This window comes from Mus caroli, unplaced genomic scaffold, assembly GCF_978045245.1.
Source record: "Mus caroli unplaced genomic scaffold, Mus_caroli_1 scaffold_4, whole genome shotgun sequence".
NCBI lineage: Eukaryota > Metazoa > Chordata > Mammalia > Rodentia > Muridae > Mus > Mus caroli.
In genome coordinates, this window is record NW_028227259.1 from 100,762,000 (window position 1) to 100,785,914 (window position 23,915).

A 23,915-nucleotide genomic window follows, 5' to 3' on the forward strand; every position below is an offset into this window, starting at 1 on the left:
CATGTCCTTAATTTGGTTGAAATTACAATAAGTATAGTTTTTATGTTTTCTCATCTCTTTGTGCACACATACTCCCTTGCACACGCACACACATACATGCACAGAAGTATGTATACATATGCATACCACACTCACAGCGTTGTACACGCCCTGAGTCTACAGCCATTTGCCATGAAATCACTTGTGGAAAAATTCAGAGCTCCATAGATAACCAAAGTTAACCTTTTTGTCTATTTATCTTTTTCTACATGTCATCCAATTTCTCCCAGAATTAGCTTTGTACCCTTAAATAGGATAAAACTCAGCAGTTGAGTAATTCTTGTGATATTCTTTCTTGGGGTAAACATCCCATTTAATACTTTAATTTTAAAATCAAACAAATGAAATGATAAAAATTGTAAAATTAGATTGGTAGGGGCACATAAAAACATAAAATAATTTGTCTCTCAATGAAACAAAAATGAAAGAGTCAATCGGATATACACATACACATGTGGGCCTCTATGTTTTCATGAAAATACCGACTGTGATTAAGATAAGAATTCTTGAAAATGGAGATTCTGTGGGCTTAGAATACTCTTGTGTAGTAAAAGCCAATCTGTAACAGTAGCCAGAGAAACTGGGATAAAGTGAGAGGCTGAACACTCTTAGTGGGACTTCAGCCAGCAACACTCTTAGTGGGACTTCGGCCACCAAGAGTAGTTTCCGTCTTCGTTCAGACTGTTTATTCTAGTAGTTTCATCCTCTTGAAGTTTAGAGGTGGGACAGGAGAGGAACAGGGTTGAAATGGAAATGAAAACGAAAGGAAAAACTTGAAAAACAAGCAAGAAAGTCTCTAAGGCTTGGCTCACAGAGCTAGAATGAAATTCTATTTTAAAGTGTCTGTTTCATGAGCATAAAGAAATGTATACAATGTTGTTATTGCAATCATAGTCAAGATAGAAAAAGGTTCTCTCAGCCCTATTCTGGTCTCCCCTTCAAAAACAAGAGTTATTTCCTCCGTCCCAGTCCCTGGCAACTGTGATCTATATTTTCACCTCTATAGATTTGCCCATTCTAAAATGTCATGATGCTGGAAACACAATATGTAGTGTTTCAGTTCTGCAATTGCTTTCCAGCTCCACCCTCATGTTTGACGTACAAGTAGTTAGTTCCAAGAATACCTTTTAAAGAACCTTTAAGACAATGAGCACCCAAATAGATGAGAATCTAAAATCTCCTATAAAGTCTTGATCACAGATCTCACCAGTTCACAGTGAGCTGTGGTTGGTTGGTCATTAATGACAACAATCTGCCTCCCCTCCTAACCAGTTCTAAAGCTATTAGATGTCTGTGGTAGCGAGTCAATCCACAGCAGCGTGAACCTTCCATGGGTCTCTTTGCTTACAAGCAAAAATTAGTTTTGCCTAAGCAAAATAGTAAGACTACCCTAGCTCTACAGAGGTGGCTGAAACCTCAGGATCAGTAAGAGCAGTTTCGCCCACAGTCAGGCCAGGAGCTAGAACTAAGAAATGGAAGGAGCACGCAGTTCTTGTTCCATGTCTGCCTGTAGGCGTCATTCCCCTCTCTCCTACAGACGGGCTTGCTCCTCATTCTCAACATACTGGTTGGTGACTACCCATAGTCAAATGATGAGACTGACTGTGCACAGGCCACTCCCAGTTTTTCAGAGGAGCCAGCCAGCCCTTCTTAGTTGTATTCACAGTGAACCGTGGGAGGGAGAGCATAGGGGATGTGAAATGGCATTATGAAGCCCAGCTCTTCTAGAGTTGTTGGTGCCCACTCACAAGAGTTTGGAAGATGTGTGGGAAGGGGTTGCTGGTCTACGAGTGCCATGGAAAGCTGGTAGAGCTGTAATATATAAGATTCCTTTCTGTTCTTCCATTTAACCGCTATCTAACTTGCTTTGACCTGACAACTATTTTTTCTGGTGTGTGTGTGTGTGTGTGTGTGTGTGTGTGTGTGTGTGTGTGTAAGAAAAGGCAGAGGAGCATTGTGTATGATTTCAGGTACATGTGTATTATGATTTTCGAGATCAATTCTTTCCTTCTACCAAGAGATTCAAGGAACTAAGGTAATCAAGCTTAGATAGCAAATGCTTATACCTACTGAGCCACCCATCCAGCCCCATGAAAATTACTTTTCAAAGTAGTTTCATCTTTGGTACTTTCTATTTACATCGAAGATACTGTATTGCTGTAATGATTTGATCTAAAAATGTACATGAATATAGCTTTAATATTTAATATTTTAATCCTCTTATTTCTAAACACTAACACAGTGATCATTTTTTTTCTCTTTTCTTTCTTGGGAACTTCCTTAGGAAAGGCTACTTTTCCTTGAAAATTAGTGACCAGCAATTCTTCTCTGAGCCACAGCTGATCAACATACAGGCCTTTTCAACACAGGTAATAAACATGACCAACAGTGCACAAGTTTATATGTCCTCCGGTCCTCACAAACCAATCCAGAATCCCTCAAACTTTCAACAGAAATGATTGAGCTGACTTGAGCTTCTTGTAGTTTTACTATGAAATGTTCTTTGATTAAGTCTGAGTTCTTTGGATAGTAGCATTGACAATAACAGTTTCTCAAGCATCTCTGCCCTGCCTGTATGTCACATGTTGCTCATTTGAATAGCCAATTCTGTGAAATAGTGTCCCCAGTTTTTAGATGAAGGAACTAAGGGAATGGAGATTAGATAGTTTTTCTGGAGTGATCTCGCTATTAAAAGTCCAGAGAGCTGCCTTCACAGTCTGTGTTCTGGGCCCTTACCTGTTTCCACCTTGTTGAACTAAGCTTGATATTAGACCTGCAGAATAACTTAAAACTTCTATGGTTGCTAATGTTTTCCTTGGTCTTAGGTAATTCATTTTCTCCCCACAGTCCCCTCTCAGAGGTCTAGTAGTTCCAGTACTTAGAAGGTTCTCTTAGGAATGTACTTAAATTAAGTGTCATTGTGCCCATGAGCCAAACATAGACCAGAGAAAATCATTGCAGAGGCAAAGAAATTCAAGACTATATCCCTTCTCCCCGGAGAAGGTGTGCATACAAATTCAGAATCTGTACAGAGGTAGAAGCTCTGAGCACTGGACTGAAGGGAGTGAACAGAAGAAGAAGAAGAACACATGTGCACATACACACATACAAGCATCTCTACACATGTGCACATGCACACACAAGCACATGCACACACATGTTTGCACCCATACACAAGCACGCATGCACATGCTCGTATGCACATGCATGCACACACACCAGCAAACACAGGCATACACACATGTACAAGCATGTGCACTCTCATGCACACACACACAGAATTCTCACTGGGCAAGCCTGCGTGACTAATCTAAGGACACACTAATTTTACATATTTGTCTCCATGCACTGAACAGCAGGAGGGTGTGCTATAATCTTCGGAAACAAGATGCTCCAAACCCCCAACCTCATATCTTCAGTCCCAAAGTACAACTGACCATAGACATGTAGTAACCGCATAAGCATAAAGCAGTAGCAGTGACTGCCACATGACAGGGATACCTGCCTCAGCTCTTCTTAATGATATTGTCACATCAGGAGTAACTTGTCACCGAGGAGAGATTAGAAACTGATCCTGAGTTGAGTGTATAAATCTTGCTTTAATTAAAGCTAACACCTGTGGCTGGAAGCATGGGCCAGTCCTGAGACCTGCTAGCTTAGATGTGCTGCAGTGTTAATCTTAGAAGCTTTGGGTTGATCTTCTTGCCCTGTACAATACAGTTTGGTTAGTGAAAGACCTGGGGTAGAGATTGGCAAAACCTTCTACTCTGAACTGGTGTATTTCCCCCACAATTCCCTGGGTTCTGTTTCTTTCTCCACAGTCAAGTGAACAAGAAATAATGGCATGTTTTGGTTTTATTCATTATGGGATATGCCTTTATCAATTTGACTTTATGAAGATGTAATTCTAGAAAGAATTTTAACTTATTTTTAGTTATTTTAAGGATGTGTAATATTTCATGGCCGTGTTGACTTGGGATCTCATTATGTAAATAGATTTGATGTTTCCTATTTATAGACTTTTAATATCACCTTTGATCCTTCATGTTTCAGAAGGCGAGGATCTGTTCATTTCTCTGTAGGAGCTCAAGCAGTGTTAGAGCTCTCACCTGGGATTACAGTAGCTGCAGCATTGTGGGATTGTTTTAGTAAAGAACTAGTTACATATTACGTTGATGAACAATTGTGACTTCCAGGAAGCTAGGACTGGGGTGCCTGGGTGGATTTTTAAAGCCATTTGGGTTGTAGAAGGCAATGTGTTATGAAAGATCCTGAAAGTTGAGCTTCAAACATAAAATCTAAGAAAATGTCTTCCTTGGCTTCTGGCCTGCTTGCTAATCTCTCTGTCTCTGTCTGTCTCTCTCTCCTTCTCTCTCTTTTCTGTTCTCTCTCACTCTCTCCCTCTCTTCCTCTCTTTCCTCCCAATGTGAGTGTGTGTGCGTGTGTGTGCATGTGTTTTCTGCGGTGCTTCATTAACTTTTATTTCTGTGAAAGAACATTTTGTCTGCTCACTAAGGTAATAGGAACAAACTGACAAGTCTTAGGAAAACATATTAACTTTTGCTGTGTTAGCAGCATCATAAGAATTAGGCAGGCGGTTAGTCTTACCATGCCAGGATCTTGGATCTTGTCTGGCTTTATAAGCTGAATTGGGGTGGGACCCTGTCGAGATAGGGGTGAACTAATTGGAGGGATATTACGGAGAGGACTAGTAATGACATGGGCTCAGAGAGTGGGATTATGTCATTGAGTCAGCATGCAGCAGTATGGTGTAGAGGCAAGTGTTTACCTCCCAAATTACATACCTCCTATTACTTTTCCTTGGATTCAGACATCTGGTTGGTTTTTGTGACATGGAGCTGTGTTCTCCTGCAAATGCTAAGGAGAGGAGGGGTACAATCCAAGATGGCTGAGAAATTAGAATCTTAGAAACAAATAGCACTTCTAGATTGCATTTACTCAGGACTGGTTCTGAAGTGGCTTAAGGAACCTCTAGAATCCAGAGGCATGGAATAACCCCAGGTGCTGTGGCCTACCATACTTCTGACAAATAATATCACCGTGTAATATGTTGGCACTTTCATAATTTTCTTAAAGGAGTTAAATCGGGTTAGACACACTGCTGTCTTATCTGCTACATTAATCTATTAAATGGCTCCTCTTTCCGCTTTCCTTCAACCCCACAGGCTCCGTATGTGCTGAGAAATGAAGTTCTCCACGTCAGCAAAGGAGAGCGGGCAGCCATCACCACCCAGCTGCTTGACATCCGGGATGATGACAACCCGCAGGATGTGGTCGTGAATGTGCTTGATCCTCCCCTTCATGGCCAATTGCTCCAAATGCCTCCAGCCCCTGCAGCCTCTATTTATCAGTTCCATCTGGATGAGCTCTCCAGGGGCCTCCTCCGCTATGCTCACGATGGCTCAGACAGCACATCTGATATTATAGTCTTTCAGGCCAACGATGGACACTCCTTCCAAAATATACTGTTTCGTGTGAAGAACATGCCCAAGGTAGGTGTCATCCCTAGAGTTACAGTTTCCTTGTGTCTACCTGTGAAGTTTGACTCATGGAACTATCTTGGCAATGCTCGTAAAGTTAGGCATGATGACACACTCATTCATTTGTCCCAGAGAAGTATCTTATACATCAGGTCAGAATAGTTGATCTGTAAGACTCTCCATTGGCCTGCAGCCATGAAACTGATTTCTGTTCTTCCTAGTGTACCCTGCCTGACTGTGATCACGGGGGCCATGGCATCTCTTTCTCTGTGTCCTTTCACAACAGCTCGTGAAATGAGATCCTCGTTGCCTAATTATCTGAGTTGATAAAACGGAGTAAGTGCAAGCCTTCTCTTAGCCAAGCTGAAAGAATGTAAAGACAGTGGATAGCCACAGGAGCTGTCCTGACAGCCAGGGCTATGCTTCCCATTCTGTGTCACTGGTGTGCCGCCTCTGTATGTTGTGCCATGTCTATGAGCACCGGTGGTATTGGTTGATTAACATTTCCTTGATGTTTCATCCTAACAATAATACTTGTAAAACTACGAGCTTCGTGTAAAATCGTACCCTCGCTGAATTTTTTTTAAATGGATATAGAGCCATTCTATATAGTTTTATCTATGTCCAATAAAAGATGTCCTTGGACACTGCAGACAAGATGCTTGTTACATCGGAGGGGATGCTGGGCTAACCTATTCAGGAGCAAACACTCCTGCCAGCATTGCTCCAAGCTTGTTACTGGTCACGTGGAGGCCCTTTCTTCCAAGTAGCTTCTCCTCATGGTAGTAAAGTTAGAAACAATATTCTTTTTTTCATTCTAAATATCACTACACAGAGAGATAGTATGGGTTCTTAACTAAAGAGATATTTTTCTGATGATCCTTTAAAATCTCTTGCTGTTTCCCCACTAACAGTTATTCAAGGTAAGGTGGTGCCCTTCCCTGAACCTCATGGGTTCTAACTTGTTCCTGCTGGAAGCAGTGGTGGAGGCAGGAGACAGGTGAGGTATGCGAAGGCTAATTGTTCGGCAGAGCTGGCAGGTGGACACCATGTGGCTAGTCCTAATTGTCACCCTCTCATGGTAGCCTGAGGACATGAGGTTCAGTTCTGGAGAGATGGAATCTAGACAGATGCAGAAAGTCTTCTCTTCTTCCTTCTTGGTTTCCTACCAGAGCCTGCCGTGGGCTTCAACGAAGTCCTGACCAGAGACTTTCCCACCAATCATTGGTTTCAATCTGGGTGGGGAGCTTGCCTCAGTGAATTGCACAATTTTGTGCAGGGAGGTGTAGAATGGAAGAAAACTTCTAGGTTTTGCCCTGCTTTGACTACCAAAACAAAAAAGAATGAAAGGGGAACAAAAGGAAAAGACACAGACTTCAGATTCCTAGCAGGCCTTATACCTGTGAGACGTGTAGGATGTTACTGGGTCTGTTGCTCACTCCTGAAGAGTGAGTTCGGGTGGTGCCTTTTCTCCCTCCATCTTTTCATCCGCCATCCCCCATAGCACCACCCTGGCTCCCTACCCAGGCAGTGACTTATAACCATGTTTCCAAACAGTGATACTGGTGACCTGGGCCTCAGCACTGTGAGAATGCGCTGATAATAAATTTGTTTGTGTCCATGATTAAAGTACGCAAATGTCTTCTACTTTTTATTTTAGGAATTAAATTAAGTGTGTCTTTATACCCTTTCTCTGGGTCCTTTTATCCTGCCCTGCTGGAAGGTCCAAGTATTGGTTGTATGGCCTCCCTTATTCTACAGGAAATTATAGCATAAGTAGGGGGGCTTTTGTTTGCTTTGTTTTTATCATTTACTGGACACTAAAATTGATGTGAATTGTTCCTTTTAATCTTCCCATTCATTCTGTGGTGTTTGTACAATTATCTCTTACTTACCAAAGGAGGAAACTAAAACAAGAGGAGATTTAGAAATCTTCATTTTCACAAAGGTTTTCAGCATCTGAGCTAAGATTTCATTTAAAATATGCCAGCCTCCCACACGCAGCCAGGAGGCTCTTTCATTCTGGCCTGAGGCTTCCAATATTTTAGGCACAGATAGTCTCATTCCCCTGATGGATTAAATAAAGACCAAAATGTATTCATTTTCTCTATGTCCTATCCAAGCAAGAAGGCCCCAAGCCTTCTAGAATCTTCCCTCTGGATTCACCACAGCTTATTATAAGAGAGGCTATTTATACTCATAGGTCTACTGGGCCCAGGAAATAAAACTGGCCTGGCGTGTTACAGTAACTGGTGGATGTATAGTTGGACAGAATTGCTCTCATTCTAAGAGCGTTTCTGAAAAAGGGCGTGAGAATTCTTTCCCCGAGGCCACCCATGTGTTAAATCTGGAGACTTGCTGATATCTAGTTGGTGACTTTAAAAGAATGGACAACGATGTTGTAATCTCTTATGAGTAGGTACACAAGGGATTCCCTATCTCATTCAGTAGAGACATTAGCCTGTTCTTCTGTCCTTTTTCTGGTGAAGGAACAGAGAGAAGCTTTGTAAAAGGAAGCATTAATTTAGTTTTACTCTCTGAGCAGGGCACATTCTTGTTTTTGTTGGACGGGTGTAATGGCTTGAACAAGATGGGTGGCTGTGTCTCTGTCTCCCAGGTGGTTCCTGCCAGATACAAAAATGCTCAGGGCATCTCTGCTGATGCTGGTGTGGTTCTTTGGGGCTAAGGGAAGGAATTATGAGTTCAGTCCTGTTTTTCAAGTTCTATACTACTTCACCCAGACATAGCGTGGCAGAGAATAAACTCAATTGCCGCTTCCAGGAGGATGCTGAGCTACTGTGGGGAAAACAGAGTCAGGAATGATGTCGAAACAGGTTTTACTGGGGCAGGAGACAAAGGGGAAACAAGATTAAAAAGTAATAACGAATTCTCTGCCGAACAGGTTTTCATTAATTGGGTTAATTAAGAAGCTCGACAAACCCAAACCTGCTATAGTATATGCTGCTAACAAAGTTCTACATCCTGCAAGGGCTACAGTGTGGGCGGACAGAGTCAGCTCTGGTAGATGGCTCTTTTGTTGGATTTCCAAGGAATTGCCCCCCTCTTCCATTAACTACGATGCCTCTGGAAACCATGCCTTCTTTCCACATTGCCAACCAGTCTGACAATCTTCCTGGTCTTCTTTGTTGTTTAAACAGTTCTTTTCTTCCACTAGCTAATTCGTTAATGTTTAAGATTCCCCTGCCCTACCCCGCCCCAATGCCATAGTAAGAACCAGCTGAAAAAAAACAAATTCTGTCTCTGAGAGCCCTTTGTACTGTGGGATTGCCTGTGTGTAGCTTAAAATACCCTATTGTATTGCATCCTATTTCACTCATGCCTCTTACGGGGGCTTTTATGGGGACACAGTTAGATACAATTATTTGTGTGAACTTCAAATGTCAGTGGTGTAAGAATGTTTGGTAGATGAGTAAACACAACTAAATCCTTCCCAAATATCAGTTTTCCTTCTTGTGGAGGGGGCGCTATTTAGTTTGCTCTATCCATTGTCTCATGAGATATATACTAAGGAAATGTTTATTGACTTAAATATTAGAATCTACCCCAAGCAAAGGTTGCAGGCTCCAAGCTCTTGATGACAAGCACAAAGCCGTCTGGTTATCTTCCCTGCTATCCTCCTGCCAGCTCATTTCACCTCATGGCTTCTGCAGCACTCGTTTCTCCCCTCAAGTCCATAATGTCCTGCACCACCAGAATGTGAAGTCCATGGTATAAATGAACTCTTGAAAATGAAGGTATACTTTTACAGAATAAAAGGAAAGGCTACTAGCCAAATAGCCATTTACTAAATAGTGGAGTTTTGAAAACTTTGGTCTGGAATATTTGGTCCCAGAATTGGGCTATGGTATCATGTGAGCTAAAGTTTCATTATTTATGACTCCATTTTCATTTGGTGAGGGGATTTTATTTCGTTACAAAGGATGGGAGGTTGTGCTTTCACTGTTATTCACAATGTTAATATTTTTACTTGTAATACAATATGTGATGGCTAAATTTTATTACCAGCATTTTTGTATGCCTATTGTTCTATGAAATGAATTAGGAGAACTATTTAATTTAAAGCGCTGCTTTAATCATGTCCTCAATTTTACTCATTGGGATTTCATTGCCTGCTAATGTACTCTGAGGAATACATAAAAACATCAGAGGGCAGGATTGTTCAACAGTAAAATAACTAATTTATTGAGCTGGTAGGGATAGGCAATGGAGAAAATCTATAAGGAGAAAAAGAAATTCCAAAATGTCATCAATTAGGGGGAGATTACTCTAAGAGTTGGCTTTTGAACACATTAGCTATAGAAACAATGTTGAAAAGCTTCCCGTCCATTTCTTCTTGAACATTCCCAGTGCTCTTCTCAAGGGAAAATATTAAAAACAACCATGATCAAGATGAATATGAAGATTACTATTTCTTTTCCAAAACAATGAGTAAAGCTTAAAAGCCCTATATATTTAATAGTTAAAAATACAATTAATCTGAGGCTACAAACATAGCCAGGAAGCCATCAGTGCTTCAGACTCATAGACACCATCACTGCCCAAGATTTCCTGTGCATCTCTTACCATTACTACTTATCTTCTGGTAAGGATATTTAGCACCAGATCTTTCCTCTTAGCAAACAAAGCATTACTAGCTATAGGCAGCATGGTATAGGTTAAAAAGATTTACTCATTTTGTGGAACTGAAACTTCATACCATTTGGCTGTTAACTTCCATTTCCATGTCTCCTGTGCCTGTCTATCCCTAGTCTGCTTAGAGTAAGCGACATCGCATGGCCTTTGTCCTCTTCCTCTGTGTAGCTAATTTCTTTCAGCTGAGTGTTAAGTCCACCCACATTGTCATAATTGCAGGATTCTCTCCTGTGTGTAATGAATGAATGATGCACACTGTGTATGCAGAGGTTGAATGAATGAATGATGCACACTGTGTATGCAGAGGTTGAATGAATGAATGATGTACACTGTGTATGCAGAGGTTGTGGGGGATCTGAGTCTGAGTACATAGATTCTATTCTCTTTGTCTTCAATGTTTACTGCTGATTTAACATGAAGCTTGCATATAGTCTTGGAGTTACAATGATCCACTTTAAACAGATATATCATTTTCAATCACACATTCCTTTCTACTTATATGAGTCTTTGACACCCAATATGCTGTTCCCATCACAATTTTTTTTCCATATCCACAGACCCACTAATAGTTAACTAGGATTATTGTCTTTCGTACTTGTGCTTTTTAAAGACTTATTGCAGTCATTCTTAGCAATGAAGATGCTATACAATTATGTACATGCATGCATACACATACTGACATGCAGAGAATTGTGTAAGGAATAATGGGAAGGAAGATATAGGCTGAGCCTGTTCAAAAAAGAGACAACAGTTTTTGTTGAATGTTTCCAGCCTGCTGTTGGTTGAATCCATGGATCTAAAGCCTGTAGGAACAGTCTACTCTACTTGCAATCCGTGTATGGGTTTTCTACTTTTGAGTTTTCAAATTGCTAATTAACATCCTTTCCTTTCAACTTGCAGAGCTCAGCATTTCTTGTCAGAAGGGCCAGCTTGTGGTCAACTATACTAGCTTCGATTTGTTCAGAAAGTGTCCTTCATTTATGAAATGGCAGCCTTGCCAGTGAATTATTCTTGGTTTGCAGTTTTGTCTTTCATTGCTTTAACTGTATAATACCACTCTCTGGTATTACACAGAGTCCATGCTGTCAGTTGGATGCAGTTCCCATGGGATGCAGAATTCCCTTTGTGTTCACTTTTGAAAACTTGACTGTCATGTGAAGCTTTCTTCAGATTCAATTTTCTTGGCATTCTGAGCTTCAGTGACTTGGACAGGCATCTCCTATCTCAGATTTGGAAGGTTTTCTGACATTATTTCTGTACACAAGAGTTTGTTCTTTGTGCCTCTTCTCCCTTTTCTTTTGTGTTCCCAGTCTGGATAGTTTGTATGAGGTTTGCTGATTTTATTTTTCTCTCTTTCAATAGGAACTTCCATTGACACTCTCTTGGGTTTTTAATTCACACATTTTATTATTTAGCTCCAGATTTCTGCTAGCTATTATTTTAATGGTTGTTGGCCTTCAGTGGACTTTTTATTGTGCTTGTGCGCTACTCCTTTAACTTGTGTTTAGTTTGCTGTCTGAGTCCACTTGTTGCTCATGTGTCTTTGATATTCTTGTTTTGCATTCTCTACCATGCAGGCCATTGCCCTCTCTCTCTTTAGAACCAGGCCCTGTAGATTTATTTTCTCCCTGTAGTACCATCAAGTTTCTTTGTTCATCTTCTCTGTGTTCCTTGAAACCGTGCATTTGCACACTTGGTCTGGCTTCCTGAGAAAAACACTTACAGTACTCAGTTCCAGCTGAAGATGTTGGAGTTCTTTTAAAATGATAGTCCCTGCACACACTCACTCGTCTTCTTTTGATCTCCCCTTTGGAGAAATTTGAGGATTTTAGGCCTTCTCTTGGAGCCTCACTTTATGAAAGCCTAAATCCTCCCTATGATTGTGCAGTGATGTGTTCAAGGCTACCTGTTGGGTATTTACTGTCTAAATACTCTTATGTGCACTGTCACCAGAACATAGAAACGTGGCTGTGTGGAGTACCGCCAGTGCTTATTGGCTATTTGGGGAATGTCTTAGTTACTTTTCTATTGCTGTGATAGGCACCATGATCAAGGCAAGTTATAGAGGCAAGAGTTTCAGAGGGTAAGTCCATGCCATTGTGGTGGTTCGCATAAGAATGGCCCGCATAGGCTCATATATTTAAGTGCTTAGTCATCAGGGAGTGGCACTGTTGGAAAGGATTAGAAGGATTGGGGTGTGTGGCCCTGTTAAGGAAATATGTCACTGAAGTTTTAAAGCCCACACCATATTTAGTTCCTTCCTCATGCACACACACACCACCCCTGACCTGTGTGACCTATGGATCAGGGTGTAGCTCTCAGCTACGTCTCCAACACCTCACCTGTTCCTGCCATGGTAATAATGGACTAAACTTCTGAAAGCTTAAGCAAGTCCTCAGTTAAGGGCAGACCAGGAGGGGGGCAACAATTGGATTGTTTAAAAAAAGTAATAAAAATAAAAAATTAAAAAATTAAAATGAAAAAAATGCTTTCTTTTATAAGCATTGCATTGGTCATGGTATCTCTTCACAGCAGTACAGTGACTAAGGCAGCCATTATGGTGGGAAGCATGGCAGAAGACAGGCAGGCCTAGTGCTAGAGCACTAGCCAAGAGCTTACAACCTTATTTGTAAGCACAATGCAGAAAAAGTTTATTGGGAATGGTGTGGGCTTTTGAAACCTCAAATTTAGTCATCCAAATGGGGAGGCTATAATTAGAATGTGGTTCACGGCTCTTGGTGGATGGACCTCGTGAGCTGATAACTGGTTTTCTGCTATTTGTTGAATTCTACAAGGATGTTACTAAAAATCCGTGCCCCCTGCTCCTAGAGGTCCTAGAACATTTAGAAAGCTCAAGATTAGAACCTTCGATGCTATATCCTGAAGAAAAAGATTCTTGTGTCTCCCCTGTGGGAACAGTTAGACAGAAAGACTCTTCCCAAGCACTAAGCTATATCATCTTGGAGGAAAATGAAACGTTCCTCATTCTCTCCAATACATCTATTCTTGGATTTTTTTTCTCTCCATCAAGATGTTAGAACCTCTCAGTTAGGATTCCTGTGAAAGCATTGTCTTTTGTAGATAGTTGTTAAAATTTCAGTGGGAGCTTGATGATTGGAACCTTCTATTCTGCAATTTTATTGATGTCCAAGAATTATATTTCTTATTCCTAGTAGTAGTTTGTTTCTTCTTAACTCCTAAAAAAATAATTGAAAAATGGCAGCATTATATTTTCAGAAGACAGAAACATCCAGACCACTGCAGTCTATCCTGGGCTGTGTTTCTTAAGAGCTGGCACACCTGCATATCTTCTAGGCTATTTAAAAAGTGAATGTTTTGATTTAGGAGGTCTTACTCAGCAGATCTGGTATAGGACCTGAGATATATTTTAATACCTAATGGGCTTCCAGCTGCTACTAGAACACACTGTTCTGAGCACTGACTTGCAAGACGCAATGTGTCCTAAGGGGTTGCAGCCTTCCCAGGAGCCATAGACAATTATACTGATAAAGGGTGGTGGAGATAAAGGCCCAGCAGAGAGCTGTCCAGGGATTGTGTGCTGAGGTCACAGTAGTTACTGGCTTGGAATATGAAAGCTACATTGCCTGATGAGTCCAATAATGTGGTTATTGGTGCATAATTGATCTCTACAACCAAAGTCAAAGTTGACTAAGCTGCTTCTATTAGAAAGATTTCTAGCAATTAGAAACCCCAGGCCCTAGTGTATTGTGTTATCTAAAACTGTCTCAGTGACAGCCTTTGCTGTCAGGACTTTGGCAAATTATATGCAATGCTTTAGGCATGCCTTTCTTGTTTCTGTAAATAATATGCTATAAACATTCTGGAAAGAGGGAGTTCTCTGGAATTTTTTGATAGAACGTTAACCAAGGCAGGAAGGACCCTTTTTCTGTTCTCCTTAGATAACATCATTTGACTCCATTTTGGCGTGTGTGGGTGTGATGGAAATAGCCATATCTACCTCTGGAGGTGAACTAGTCATACCAAGTAACTGCTGAACATGGGTACCACCCCTTCTGAAAAGCGCCCTCCTGAGAGAGGGTGTTTGCTCTGTGGTTTAATGGTATATTTGAAAGAAACAGAATTTGGAAAGCCGTCCCTTCTAAAATGCCCAATTTAAAAATACTGGCTCTCCTGGTTTGTGAAATATGGAAACAGAGTGAACTAGAACACAGGCAGCCTCATTAATATTATTCTTGGGAAGATGTCAATTGTGGTGCTTAGGAAGAGGGTGCATAAATCAGGACTGGCAGTGTTTTGCAATGGTGTGGGCCTCAACAGTAACAACAGTTGTCTTCCCTGGAGTACTGAACGGTGCTTCTAGCAGGATGCTCCCAGCTATGGCTGCCTCTCTTTCCATCAGTCCTGAGGCCTGTTGTCTCTTTAATGGAATCTTACTCTTCTTTCCTCCTTCAGCTATCTCCTAGCAGGCCCTCATCTTCTTTCCCCTGTGCTTTTGCAAGGATGTGCCGAATGTTGTCTGTGACGCGCCCTTCATCCAGCGCTAATCACTGCATTTCTTGGCCTTGGACTCCATCTTTCTGAAACAGACTAATCAACTCCTCATTCTGTTTATCCCACTGTCTTTCCTAAACATTCTTATGTCCTCTCCCATGTCTGCAAGTTAAACTGAGACTTCAGCATGGTGGGATTGCAGAGGTGACTGCTTCCTCCTCCTCGTCCTCCTCCTCCTCCTCCTCTTACCTTCCTTGGGATGCTGTCACTTTTGATCCCACTTTTTTTAGCTGCCTAAGTTCTACTGGTACCAAGGATTTGGACATTTGTTTCCATCTTTGCCTTTGCTTAATCAGCTCACACATCTGCCTAGAATCTGTTGTGTTACTTTCCTTCTTAAAAAGCCATTGCTTTTGTTACTCAAGAATAAAGTGATATTTCCTTTGGAAAATCTTTCTGCAGATGGGATGTTACTAGATATTTACTCTAGAGGAGCTGGCATATTGTACGTGCTTAAAGAATTACTCAACTAATACATGGTGAGTGAGGACCAAAAGACAGTCAGAAAGACAAAAGAAAGAAAGAGATGGAGAGGCTTAGTTTCCTGAATATTAGAAGTCACTTATTGAAGATAAATGAAAAGATAAAGTATGAATACATTTAAGTATATACAGACATATGCACTTATCTGTACACAAAGTTTACACATGACGGACAGTATGAACTGGTCTTCTCTGTGAGATGACTTTTAGCAACAATAAGCCCCTAAGGATTGCATTTTAAAGGAGCCATTTTTCTGAATATGTCTGGACCCAGTGCTGTACTTCTATTTCATTCCAGAATGACAGAGCTCTGCGGCTTGTGACCAACTCTATGGTGTGGGTTCCAGAAGGGGGGATGCTGAAGATCACCAACCGAATCTTGAAGGCCCAAGCTCCAGGTGTCAGAGCCGATGACATCATCTACAAGATTACACACAGCCGCCCCCAGTTTGGTAACGTTTCTTGGGTGTGGTTTCATCTGCATTCAGAGGGTAGGAGTCAGCTTTGCACCATGCCATGAAGCAAGGCTATGAGTCAGATTATCTGAGCTTTCTAATGCTTCATACACCTCATTGAAGGACAGCGTGCTCATGATGGAGAGCTATCACACTGTACATCCTAATGAGCACCTTATTACCACATTGTTATAATATCTAAGACAAGAATCTGTTTTTAAGTAATTTTATTTTGCACATGAAATAAGGGCTCAGCAGCTTTCTGGTGGTCCCCAAGCTGACACATATATGGATTGCCAAGGCCATGTTCTCCTATCCTCTCAGACACATCTACAAACTCCCTATATTTTATTTTAAAATTTTATTTTGCAATTATTTATTGTGTTCATGGAAGAGTATATGTGTGCCCACAAGACCACATTTGTGCCATGTATGTCTACCATATGTCAGAGGACAACCTATGGGAGTTAGTTGTCTCTTTCTGCCATGTGAGTCTCAAGACCAAGCTCAAGTTGTCAGATGATCGTCCTCAGTAGGAGGCTCCTTCATCCACTGAGCCATGTTACCAGCCCTCACTCTTAGTAAGGGTTATAAAATAACACAGAAATATTCTTTAATATTCACCATTGTTACTTTTCCAAGAAATACAGTGCACATTAAAACCCAGGATACTTTCTGTTGACATCAACTGGACATGCAATTCCATAAGCTATATATAGTGACTGCCCCAAAATGAAGTCTTTTATGTTCCAGCAACAGAGGCAGTCTTTGCACTTGTATAGAGTTGAGTGGAGGGCAGCATGTGCCTGTCCCTGTCACCTACTCTTCTTAAACTTGGCCTTCATGGTTTTTGGCTAGGCTGACAGACAATGAGCTTCATAGATCTTCCTGTTTCTACCCCTCCAGCACTGGGGTTACAGGTACACACAAGACCATGCCTAGCTTGTTAGCATGAGTGCTGGGATTTGAACTTAGGTCTTATACTTATGCAGCAAGCCACCTCCCCAGCCCTTTACTGGTACTTTTGAAGAGAACTGTTCAGATATGTGTGGACCCTTGCTTGCTTTGGGGCCACTGGGTGATTTCTCATTTGGGGGGTTAGGGTTTATTCTTTCTACTTGTGATGTATTGTACTGGGGATACATGATATCACTGTTTTATTGTGGTACCATTAACTTCAATCACTTGAGTAAGTAAATAGCTGTAAAATTTCTCCACTACAGTTATTTTCCTCTTCTCTGTAATTAATAAGTGTCCTGTTCTCAGGATACTGGCGCTGCTGAGCTTGAGCAAGGTGACTTCTAAGTCCTTTTCATCTCTAAAGCCTCTCACTCTTGTGATGTATTAAATTCCCCAAATTTACCTCCAATATTAAAGGCCAGAAATTAAGCTCCCACGTTCCATAGAAACAGCCCAGTCCTTCATTAACTATTAAACAGAGCCATGCTGAATTAAGTGGTTTTTAAGCAGATGAAAGTTTGCCATTTCAGCTTAATAAACGCTTTATTGGGACCCTTTTCTATCATAACTCTCTTAATTAACTTCTTCTTACAAACCTAATCTCTGTGTGTCCAGTTCTCCCTACTAATAATCTTCAAATCATGTTACCTTAGAGAACCACTCAAGAGGGAGAAAGGTACTGGAAGCTAGACACTCATAGAACCTACTTACATCCCCCTGTCTCAGTGAGACGCAGCTATGGCCCTCACCTCATGCCTTCTGGTTACAATGAGGTCCCTCATCACTTTAGAACAGAGGTTATCAATCTGTGGGGCACAAGCCCCTAAGCAAACCTCTGTCTCCAGAAACATTTACATTATGATCCATAACAGTAGCAAAATTACAGTTATGAAGTGGCAACAAAAATAATCTTATGGTTAGTCATCATCACAATATGAGGGACTGGATAAATGCATTAGGAAGGTTGAGGACCACTGTTCTAGAACCTTTGATGAGGCTTTATGATCTTTGTAAAGAAATGACATCGGAATGGACCGAGCACAAATTGCTTTTACAGTCTGAATGGAAAGGGCCTAACCTCAGCCAGGCATGATGGTTATACCGGCGTTGCCAGCACTTGGAAAGTCAAAGCAGAACAATTGCCACTACTCAACATCCAGGTTAGCTTAGATTCCAGAGAGACAGGAACAACAACAAAAAAAGAAATCCTAAATCCAGTCACTTCCAAACACTTCCAGACTCACCATTATTTACAAAGAGGTCTCAACCAGTTGATTGACACTTGTATCTTTAGGGCCTTTGTAGGGTTGAAAGTAGTTTATCAAAGTACCTTGCGCATCATTTGAGAGAGAATCTCACTTCTTCTAAATCACTGTAATTTTAAATCATGTATCAAACCATAAGAAAGTCTGATGAATGATTTTAGGTGAAGAGCTGCACAAAATAAATAAAAATGGCCTCAATCCCAACACCGTTGTAGAGATTCAAATAAGATTTTAAATTCTAATAACACTAATTTTCCTCTTCAAAATTCTTCATTAAACCTAAGCTTAAATACAAAGTAAATCCCAGACACAGGAAATGATGGTTTCCAAGCTTAGAATTTTGCATTAAGAAATGCATCTTCCTTCCAGGACAACCAGGGCTACATAGAGAAACCCTGTCTCAAAAAACCAAAACGAAAACAACAACAACAACAAAGAAATGCATCTTCCATTTTTGTAGTATCAGGATGAAACATGAAATAGTAGCTCTCTCCTCTTAATGAGGATGGCACCAAGTCCCCGTGATTTCCTCTTGTCTGCTTAGGTCATTGTTCCCAAGATACCCACAATTCAGTGTATCCAGTGGTGAATTTCCCCTAGTCAATAAAAACGGCCTGACCTGCTCATCAGTGGCAACCACACTGCCTGCAAGGTGGTCCTTCCTCCCTCCTCTCTTGTCTCCAGAGCTGTGCTTGGCAGCTCTTATTGCTTGCCTCCCCACTGTCTGCCTGTTTCTCTGCAAATCTCATCTCTTTTACCTTAGTTCAGGTTTTTATCTCAATACTAGATTGGGTACAAACCTCCTCATTGGTTAATCTGCCTAGATAAATGTTACCTATTGTTGTCATCTCTAATAGAATAAATTTTGGCCTCAACAGTATTTTCAAGCCTTATAGACTGCCGTGTTCCAACCACACAATTCTGTGTTCCAGTTTGGTGCACACCTCTTCTCACCTGCAGAAGCTCCCAGTGGCTCCCAATTGTTTATAGGGCTGACTGTAGCATTAGCAATAGAAACTGTGTTTGGATTGTCTGTGGATACTCTGTTCCTAAAGGCCTATTATAGTAGATGGTACCTAATAGGCACCCAAAGACTATTAAGTTGAAATGGTTGTAGTTAGTCAATATACTATAATATCCTACAATACCTGTGAACTTGTGTCACATGGAGGTGTTTTTTTTTTTTTAGTTGAAAGTGAAAGTGTATTTATCTCATTAGGCATTGTTAGGCACATCTGGCTTGTCTTTTCTGTTATGAAGCAGAGCAGCTAGGAAATCTGGATGTTTCTTCCCCCACTCTTTTCATTTACATTGTGATGATTTCCTTTCAGAGGTTTTTGCAACTGAACTAGCACTGGTAAGCAGGAGGCCATGTCTGTTCGCAGTGCCTTATGATGTCAGTTTTCACTAGGAGACATTTGTGGTAGAATTGTTCACTTGTGAGCAGAGGAAGAGTAACCCAGGAGAACTAGAACTAGTTAGTCACCCACATGGTTCTAATGAAGAAGGGTGAGGGTGGTGACGTCCTCATCGTATTTCAGTGTTTCAATAGCCTCCGATATGACTTGCTCATCTCTAACTTGAATTTAGTGCATATAAATATTAGAATGGGTGTTTACTTTGAATGAGAAGGCAGGTTTCTCTGTAGTAATGAAAATAATGCTACCAGTTTTGAAAAAATAAATGTGTTATCAGTTATCCAATACACCCAGTGCATTGAGATTTGGACATCTGCCTACATAACATTTTAAAAATAGAAATCTAGTTTGTCTCTGTCTCTGTCTCTCTACCCATCTTCTCTCAGCTCCCCTGTCACTCTCTCTGCCTCTTGCACATGCATGCACACACACACACACACACACACATATACACACACACACTCATTCTTTTTCCTATCAAAATGGCAGAGTAGCTTGTTTTGGGTTTATTGTTAGTAAAGAACACAGCCTGCTTTCAGAAATTTGCCCACTTTCCTGTGTGGTTTTCACTTGAAATCATATTCTTGTGAAATTTTAATTGTTCCTATAACACTTCTGTTTTTGTAATCTCACCTGAAGATGATAGAAGCTTCGGGTGTGGGATAAGCGTTAAAAAACAGGTGGGTTGTGTTTGGATTTAGATTTCCTTGCTTCAGTTCAAATAAAATGTGTCAAATGGAGGGGCAGGCAAATACTGACACATGTACAGAAAACTGTAACAAACTGTTTCATGGCCAAGAATATGAACTTTCAATTCAAATCCACTCTTATCCACTGTCCTCTGTCGGATCTTAAAGGAGATGGTGACATCATTCACATGGAGACATAGAGGTGGCCGTGGGAGTCACCATCCTTGTCTCCAGCTGCCTCTAGAGTTTGTGTCCAGCAGTCTGAGCATCCTTTAGCCAACATGCTTGAGACCAGAATTTTTTTCCTATATGGATTTTTTTGTAATTTTGAGTGTTTGCAAGTAAGTGGTGAGCTATCTTAGAGATGCGATCCAAATCTAAGCACATAATCATTTATAATTCTTTTATATACACATATATACTTCATCTCAAAAGGACTCTCTACAATATTCTTGATGTTGTTCCTAGAACTTGACTATGGTCTGTTAGTGAAATCTATCCAATATGTGATTTTAATGCTCCTAAAATTTGACTATGACCTGTTATGTGAGTTTGCTCCAGTATGGAATTTTCTGCTATGATATTATGTTGCTGCTCAAAAAGGTTGGGATCTTGGGTCCGTATGGATTGTGGGTGTTTAGATTACAGATGTCCCATCTGTGTTGGTTTTACTTTACACACAAGCAACGGAGCCTTAGGAGTGAGTCAGCTCAGGAATCTGCGGGAGTTAGAGTTGGGTTTGAACTGTCCTACCAGGGACAGCTCTTCTATATGTGCTCTATGTCAGCCAATCTTATCTCCACTGGACAGAATCCTCTCAGGAATAGCTTCCCCTGAGCTCACTCTGTCGTCTTTAAAACCTGAAACTGTTGTGTAGAATACATTTTGCATTAGATAGAAAGTTCCATATGGAAATGTATCCATCCAGTGCCTGGGAAGGGTCTATTTGCAGCTTCCCCCACAGTTTGAGTCTCATTATGGAATTTTAATAGATGCTAGTCGGTAACTCTATGCCTTAGCTGCCCTTAAATAGTTATTGGAGCCAGGGAATTCTGTCTACAGGGGAATTCAATTCTATCCATTGAGTGCTGACAGTGATCTGACCTTAGATCAAGGCACACATATTTCTTCAGCTTGTAAAGAAGGAATGATGGGAAGGATTGAGGTCTCTGCCATGCTTTCCCCAGAGCTCTAACAGTATGGCCTCTGCTTCTCTAGGGGAGGTGGTCCTTCTGATGAATCTGCCTGCAGACAGTCCAGCTGATCCTGTGGAGGAAGGGCATCACCTGCCTGATGGAAGGATGGCAACCCCCATCAGCACCTTCACCCAGCAGGACATCGACGATGGCATTGTGTGGTACAGACACTTGGGAGCCCCCGCTCAGAGTGACTCCTTCCGCTTCCAGGTGCCCTCTGCCTCCTAACCACCCTCATTCACAGGCCACGTGGGCCATTTTCTTCAATTTGTCTGTCTAGAAGAGGGAAGCGTAATTCATAGCATTAAGAATTTTGTAAATGTGTTTATTAGGGTGAAAAAGCATAGGTACTACCTAGGGATCTGTTATTATCTTTTATTAAAAATTGATGATAGACCAGACCATAAGGAGAACTGTCAAAGCTAAAGAATATCAAAGAATAGCAGGTTCAGTCTGGCAATGCTGGATATAAACAAAGCCATAACAAAAAGGTAAACATGGTTGTTAAACCACATGGTATAGTTTAAATGTTCTTAAAGAAAACCAAAGTAGTGAGCCATTAAGAACCATTGAGGAGACAATAACTTTTGAAGACTTACGTGAAGTATATAAAATTGTATTCACAAGAAAACTGATGGCACTGCTTATTATTGAGTAGGGGAACACAGAGCTAGGCAGACCAAATGCTTGACTCGGAGGCCTAGCAAAACACACGGAAAGGCCACGGAGAGCTAAAAAGAAGAAATTGGTTCGTTTGACAACACCAGGAGTGACAAATGAGTGCCAGGCCAATTCCTTGAAAAGAACAACAGGATTAGACACACCTATAGCAAGAAGGACTTAGAAGGAAAACTTAGAAATGCTAAGAAATAAGGGACGGTGTGTGAGAAGCTATTTAAACAGAACAGAGAATTCTATAAGACATCAAGAAATAAATCTGTTCATGGTGATCAGCCCACATGGTGTCCCCTTCCAGTCACAGTTTTCCTTCACCTAAGAATGTACTCCACTTCTAATGCCAGGCATGTGTGTCTTTGATGCCTGACTAATTTATATTGCATAAATCATGTGCTTTTCCAAAGAGACGGTTGATAGAAATATGGAGACTATTAAAATGAGGTTATTTTCAGCACATCAAATGTATGAAAGTGAACAAACGCTCTGTGCCCTTTACTCCAGTTAACGTCTCAATTTCAGCACCTGGGATGGCAGTGGTCCTCAGAGAATGAGTCAGGATTGAGGCAAAGACCTCAATCAAAAGAAGTCACCTCAGCCAACTAGACCCCACAGATCTGCCTTCCCCTTCACAGGGGTCGAGACCGCGTGTTGTCACTATGGAGTCTCTCTCCCTGGAAAGGGATTCTAAGCACCTGCTTAAAATGACAACAGATTGCCTTGCAATTTGATTACTGAGTGAAATAAAATATTGAAAAATAAGCCAGAAGGTCCTGATTTATGGAAAGGAGAAAAGAAAGAGGACTTCTTAAGACAGATATGGCGGCATGTATTTATCTATACTTCTAAGCACTTTCTAAGTGCAAAGATCAGGAATTCAAGGGCCTCCATTACATAACAGGTTCAAGACCAGCCTGAGATACATGAAACCCAGTCTCAAACCAAACAAAGATTGCTCACTAGATTTATGACATAGGCCTGGACATTATTACTTAGAAGGTGGTTCCCTATAGAGTCTTCACATTTCTTACATAAAACATGACAGAACTCCTACCTGAAATAGCTTTCAAAGTGTTGGTGATATTCTTTAGAAATATCCTCAAGAATGACAGGGTATCGTTTTAGGCATATGGGTTTACACTATAACAAATTAACTAAACACCATCCAACCCGTGGTGTGCCAGGTCAAAGAGTCGTCACTGTTCTTGCTTAAGAAGATTAGTTATGGGGTAGAGAGCTTGGCTTTAAAAATAATTTTTGGAAATTCCCTCTGGAAGCATTCCGAGAGGTGGGGGCTTGGGGGGATTTTGAACAGGGACAGCATCTTTATTCTATGTGTGAAGCGACTCTGAGCTGATGTTCTCCTGGCCATAAAAGTGGAGCTGCCTGTTTTTAAAGTTTCATTACTTTGTAAGCATACCTTATATTTTGATTTGAAATGCACAGACAATTTATCCATGTGCTAAAGTAAATGGTTAGCATCTTTTCCCATTTATCGCCTTAGTGTCCCTGGAAGATTTTAAACCAAAAGGATGTTATCATAATGTTTTTTTCCCTTCCTCCCCCCCCCCCTTTTAAAGCAGGAAATGTAATATAATGAGCTGCATAGATTTAATTCTATTTTAATGCTGATTTGCTGTCATGAGCCATCAATGCAGCCCATCTGTTACTTTGCATGTATGATGGGATTTATGTAAGGCGAGTAGCATCTTTAAATAGAGTCGATCTAGTAAGACGGCAGGCACCTCCACAGTCATTTTTGGTGTAAGAAACTAGCTGTGTATTCAGATCCTGTTGACACAGTCCCAGAAGATGTGGTTTGCAAAACACTAACATTGTATTTCACGATCAGTGTCTTTACTGGGAAGCTACTCTGACTCATTTGCTCTGTTAATATACCCACGTTTCACAACCTGACCAATGTGGTTTCTTTGCCTTAACAATAGAAGGGAACATCTCCCCCCAGCTCCTGATTTCTTAAATCTACCAAGGTCATCTTGGCCGATGGCAAGAGTATAAACCCAACTGAACTATTTAGTACCCTGACTT

General features: G+C 41.0%; 1 protein-coding gene across 2 annotated transcripts in view; it reads left to right on the forward strand.

Moving 5' to 3' along the window:
- The window catches only part of Fras1 (Fraser extracellular matrix complex subunit 1), a 419,154-nt gene that overhangs the window by 284,501 nt on the left and 110,738 nt on the right, over positions 1 to 23,915 (forward strand). For both annotated transcript variants that reach the window (XM_021162463.3, XM_029477538.2), the window contains 4 exons: positions 2,324 to 2,408; positions 5,226 to 5,552; positions 15,507 to 15,660; positions 21,214 to 21,401. In XM_021162463.3, coding sequence (XP_021018122.1) covers positions 2,324 to 2,408; positions 5,226 to 5,552; positions 15,507 to 15,660; positions 21,214 to 21,401 — 754 coding nt within the window. The remainder of the gene's footprint in view (positions 1 to 2,323; positions 2,409 to 5,225; positions 5,553 to 15,506; positions 15,661 to 21,213; positions 21,402 to 23,915) is intronic.